General features: G+C 41.0%; 1 protein-coding gene across 1 annotated transcript in view; it reads right to left on the reverse strand.

Moving 5' to 3' along the window:
• The window catches only part of LOC131560789 (von Willebrand factor D and EGF domain-containing protein-like), a 172,950-nt gene extending 167,224 nt beyond the window's left edge, over positions 1 to 5,726 (reverse strand). Inside the window, exon 1 of the mRNA XM_058809741.1 lies at positions 5,548 to 5,726. Within this exon, the coding sequence (XP_058665724.1) occupies positions 5,548 to 5,644 (97 nt within the window). The 5' untranslated portion in view covers positions 5,645 to 5,726. The remainder of the gene's footprint in view (positions 1 to 5,547) is intronic.
• Between the last annotated feature and the right edge of the window lie 274 nt (positions 5,727 to 6,000).

The following is a 6,000-nucleotide window of genomic DNA, read 5'->3' on the forward strand; positions in this document are numbered from 1 at the left end:
AGGGGAATAAGCAAACTTGTTCTCAATCGATGAATTAATATAAACCCAGCAATAGGAGCAGAGCAGACTACTACAATCCCTCAGCTATATTAGGCAATCAATTTTTTTTTCCCTTTCAATATGTAGAATATTCCCTGGTGGCTCCCTGTGGATGCCATGCAGTGTGAACACAGCAATCAAAGTAATAGACGTCAGAATAATCAAAATAAGATGTGTCAGAAAGAAGCAAATGAGTCCATACTCTCATTAAGCAAATCTCCTAAGAGCTTAACGTAGAAAACTCTTCCCAGAAAAGCTGTACAAACAATTGCCTGCACTAACACATGGCTTTAGTGCTGTTTCAGAGACAGATAAAAATATTCTTCAATCTAATCCTTGTTTTTTCAGATTTCACCATAAATAATCTCTACCTGAGGCAAAACACTTAATGTAGCTGTCACAATGACATTAATAAAGGTCGTAACTAAAGGTAAAATATGCTACTTTGAAAAAAAGCTTCAAAATCTTTAAACAAGCAACGTGCTGCACACCATGTTAAAGACAATATCCATTTCTGCAGGGGACTGGCAATGTCCAACACTTCATCCAGGTAGTAAGTACCAAAAAAGTCAGTACAAATCTTCCATGGAAACACATTTTTAGACAAAATCAGTAATCTGGCTGCCTTGAGGACTTATCCCAGCAAAAAATTCAAAGAGATGCAGTCCAGTCCAAAATCAACAAAATGGTATTTCCACAATGTTCCCAGCTTTTTGAGGCAGCAAGCTTATGGCACAAAAAAAGGGATTAAATGTATCTGGTGAAAAGAGCCATTTCCAACGCTCAAATTATTTTAATAGGCTACAGAAGTGGTCTAGGAAGAAGTAGGAACAATTGGAAGATAAATTCTCTCTCTAATGAAGCTAATTCAGGATTAACTTTTCCTTCTGCTCTCCTACTATAGTTATATGATAAAGAACTTACAGCATTGTGGAAGGTAAATGGATCATTTCTCATTGAAAACAATGGGAATTTGGGGGAATTTCAAGTACTGCCCGCCTAAAACCTGTTAAGCAGACTAAAACCTACCAGGAATACTTTGTGTCCCCTCAAGTTTGTGTGTGGCCATTTGACTTAGGCTTTACAGGGAGAGTAGCAAGGGGCTGAGCATTTTTATTGCCCTCAAATTTACAGTTTTTGTGCCAGTTCTGAGCCATGCCAGAGCCGATGGGGCTGGGTTGTGACTCCTGGGACCCCTGTCAGCCTCAGCAGAGGGTTTTGCCCATGACCTCGTGTCGCAGACATTTCTTCACAGAAATCCTTCCTTTCAGATTTCTGCATCTTCGGGAGGCCAGAGGCCCCCGAAGAGAAGGTAAACAATTATTATCAGCTGCTGTGGAATGCAACAGGGACACCTTGATTGGCTCATTTCCTATGTTTATAATTAAGGGCCAATCACCAGGGCAAGTGAGGGGACTGAGTCCCTGGACACAACTTTGTTTTGGATTCTTTTCTATCTCTTCTTAGCTTAGCTAGCAGCTCTGCAAACCTCTCTCTATATTCTATTAGTATAGTAATAATGTATTATATAATATATTAATAAATCAAGCCTTCTGATCAAGATACAAGATTCGCCGTCTCTCTCTCACCAGCAGCGCCCACACAGGACGCTGTAATAACCTCGAGGCAGTGCAGGTGCCCATGCCATCAGGGAGGCAGAGGGATGATGCCCCCTCTCTGCAGGCATCTGTCTTGTCAGCCCAGCAGCAAACACTGATTTGTCTCCACTCCTATCGATTGCCAGGGCAGCTGGATGTGCACAATGCTTCTTCAGGTGTGGCATCCTGAGACAAAATAACTCTGAGGAACTGGACCATTAGAGGAAATATTTTGGCCATGGATGTCCTATACTGTTATGAGCAGTGTGTAATAAATTGACTCTCAATTTTAGCACAGGGCAGAGTAGTAAATAGCTGCTAAGGGGTTTAAACAGATTACATGTTTGGCAGGATAATGGGAAATAGGCAAATCCTTGGGAGGTGCAGATGAGAGACAGCCCTCTCACACCAAGCATATCTTTGAGCCTGTATAACTTTGAAGACAATCATTAATTTTCATCAGAAGATTAAAAAGCAAATGTGTGACCGAAAAATATTTCCCTGAAAATTTCAGAGTTCTAAAATCCAATGGTGGCACACCAGTACAGGTCAGGAGAGTCAATAAATGAAGGTGACAGAGATTCCCTCACCCCTAAACTGAAACAGTATTTTGCCTTCCTTATGAATGAACTTTCCCTGAAGTGGCAGAGCCCTTGTCCTTCAGGTAAAAAGGAGTGGAACGAAAAAGGTATCAGCAAGCAGAAATCAGGCCTTGCTTCCCTTTGACAGCACAAAATCAGATAAATTCAGATTTCTATCTTAGTTTAAAAAATACAAACTGGCTTAATTTGGGCCAGTGGCTTGATCTGGTGGGTGGCAGCCCTGCCCATGGCAGGAGAGTTGAAACCAGGTGGTCTTTAAGGTCCCTTCCAACCCAAACTGTTCTGGGACTCTGTGATAATTCCAGACAGTGAGGCCATAGTGGTATTTAATATTGGAAAAATGTAAAAAGAGGAAAATAAAATATTAGCGTGTAAACAACTTTTGATGACTAAAACTGATGTTGGGAGAGAAACATATGGTAAAGGTTGTTCCTCTCCCTTGTTACTATTTTTCTGGCATGGCCAGGGCTCTTGGCTCCACTCCCGCAGGAAAGCATTCAGTGGGTTGTTGTTTGCTCGTGAATGTCTGCTGTGCAAAGCCACAGAGCAAAGCCACAGAGCCAGAATAATCCCAGGGCTATTTCCAGAGGCACAGGAATGGTCTGACCAGACCCGCTTGATCCCTGTGAGCTGTTTCTGGGGATTGCAGATCCTGGGTGTCAGACCCCGCTCTGCTCAGGGACCCTGAGGTGGAAGAAGCCCTGGGGCTCCCTGGTGATGCTGGAGATCTGTGTGGAATGTCTGAGCCTGACCAAGGCATGGGAGAGTTTGTCACCTGTGGCAGGTACTTGAAGCAGGTGAGGGAAGTCCTGAATAGTTTGATTGGTTCCTTTTGGAATACTCATGGGGAAATGGAGCTCTTCTGAGCTCCAGCAGAGTTTTTTTTTTTTCTGGATGGACAGCCCAGCCCATGGCACTCAGGTTTTACAGCAGAAAATCACAGTGAAATCAGGGGTTGCTTGTGGGTAGAACACAAAGCAAATTGGATACTCTGATTTTCATTTCACTCCTGTATGAAACAAGACCAGTGCTCGTGTGATTGCAAGATATACTGAGTGGTTTTTGCCTATTTCCATTTTGACTATTTTCCATATTTTGACTATTTCCATTTACTTTCTTAAATCAAATTAGACCACTTGGGTCACTGGAAAATACACCACCTTTCCATGCTGGCTGTAGGCACCTGCCCTTCCCCTGGCACCATCCTCTCTTTTCTCTTTCTCCACCTCTGGATATGCTCAAATTTCTTCTTTTGTGTTTCAGAGATGAGGGAAACCCACAGGAGCAAACTCGCAAACAATTAATTGTAGCTGAGTTTATTACATATGTAACACCTTGCAGTGAAGCCCCAGTGGATTTTGGGAGTTTCAAGGGTACCTTTGCAGGAAACTCAAATCCAAATTAAAAACTTTCTCAGCTGTACATTATGAAAAGGCTCCAGAGGGGATGGGGAGAAATTCCTTTTTGCTGGTGTTGTTACAAGCAACTGTTTTAAGATAAATGTTTTTCTGTAAGATACCACTGTAAAAAAATCTATTGCCTTTTTCTCCTGACTGACTTATTTACTGAATTTCATCTCAGAAAAGTCTGACAAGCTGTGCTGTGTCAGCCCTCCCACATCTGTGATTCACTGAGTTGCTTTTGTCCCTGGTGCTTAGTCCTGTAATGGAGAGCAGCTATGGGTATTGCTGGTAACATTTTTGTGTTTCTCAGTCTTGGGATTTAATGTAAAAACCCCAAATATTGAGAATTCCCTCATTCACAGGGAGCTTCATTACCTAAATTAAGAGTGCAGAAGATTATAAAGTTCTTCCTTAGTCTTTAAATTACTTTTTCATCTTCTTTTTTTTTTTTTTTTTTAACACAGCATCTGCAAAGAGCTCTTTGGTCAGATCTTTCTTATTCACCATTAAATTCTTATGGGATTAGTAGGTTTATTAGAGTACAAAAGTAAACAGCATATGGCTCTGTTAATATCCTTGTAATTTCACAGTCCAATCTGTCAGCATGTAAACTTTTTTGAGCAGTTCCATTTACTCCAAGTTCACTTTATGGAAAAAAAAAAACCTTACAACAAGCCTGATAAATCCTTCTGCATCACCTAAGAGACAGCACAATACTTAATTCCTTTGTGTTCCCAGTTTAATGAGTGTGTCCATACATATTACCTGCAGCAGGAAAAGTACAGTGGAAAATACAGTTACTTAGTTACCAGGAGTTAAAAGGTCCTTTCCCCCTGATGAAAAGCCTGTTCTATCTGATAAGTTGCTGCCACACTCCACAAAACTGACAACCCTTCAAAAGGTTTCAGAAATTAAAGGCATTGTTTGAAGATAAAGGCGATAAGGTCATTTGCTTTGAGTTCAGTCCTGCAGAACTTTCTGGGTGACCCTTTGATATTCAAGTGAGGAGAGCTCCAAATTGTTTTATCTTCGTGGAGCTAATGAGGGCTGGCTGACAGTCACTGCTAGGACCAGTTGGGACTCTGCTGGAATTAAATACTGTAAAATATTGCAACACATTTCCTTTAAGGGGGAGTGCCTCTGCAGAGTTTGCCAAGGCTGAACCCGTAATCACTCACAGCACTACGCTCTTTGCTTTTCTCAGTTTCTTTTATTAACTCAGTTTTCACTAGCTGAATAATGTCTAACATGATTCTCAATGTATTTTTGTGTTCAATTAATAAAGCTGTATAAACAAGCCACACGTGTGAAATCTATGTCCCCTTCAAACTCACAAGACTCACATTTAATGTGTACAGTAGTAGAGAAATTACTCAAGAACTTTTTATTGCTAGAGGCTGTAGAGCTGTGTATGATTATTATATGTGTAATTAACTAATCTATAATGTTCCTCTGATATATGGTGTATATAATTCTTTCCTAGAGGAATAGAATGTTATTTTAAGCCTTTTTTTTCTTCTTTTATGGTTTGTTTCATTTATTCCATTTTTGGAAAATGTTATGTATACTCCTTAAATAATTTTACTTTTTTTTCTCTAGAAGGAAGTAAGACTTTTCACAGGTTTTAATTTTTTTTTGTTAAAAAAAATGTAGGAAAGGAAAGAGAATGTCCTGTAATGATCAATATACGTTGTGTGCTTGGCTTTCAGTGTGACCTTCTTCATTACTTTAGGTGTTTATTTTAACCTTACTCCCATCCTATTTCAGAGACTTTCTAATAATAGCCCCCTGTCACTCTAACCCACATTCAGAAGTAAACGCAAACAAGATCATCTCAGCTTCAAACACACACAAACTCTATCCCCCAAACACCCATCAGGTAATTAAAAAGCACAAAATCCTTACCTAATATCGCTGACTCAGCACTGATGGCCAGCAGGGGAATCCAGCAGAGGCAGGCAGCGAGCTGGAGATGCTGATGGGGAGGAAGGGGCTGCTGCATAGTGCCCAGGGCAGCTTTTATCCCTGCATCTGCACTTGCTTACAAGTGAACTTTTGAAGTCCTAAACTTTGCAGGAAAAGCCATCAGCCCGCCTGCCTGTATATATATATATATATATTTTTTTTTTTTTTTTTTTTTCCCCTCCCCGCCTTTCTTTCTTTCTTTTCAATGCACTCTCTTGGAGAGGGCTTGCTGTGTCATTAATGCCAGAATTTCCAGGAGGGAAGCCCTCCAGGAACACACGCTGACACACACACAGAGCACACGTGTCCCTGCAGCTGCTGTGGCTGCAGCTGCCTGGATTTGTCCCTGAGCTCCAGGACAGCCTGAGCCTCTCTGGGATGGCTGATCCCAAA

Source organism: Ammospiza caudacuta, chromosome 8, assembly GCF_027887145.1.
Source record: "Ammospiza caudacuta isolate bAmmCau1 chromosome 8, bAmmCau1.pri, whole genome shotgun sequence".
Classification (NCBI taxonomy): domain Eukaryota; kingdom Metazoa; phylum Chordata; class Aves; order Passeriformes; family Passerellidae; genus Ammospiza; species Ammospiza caudacuta.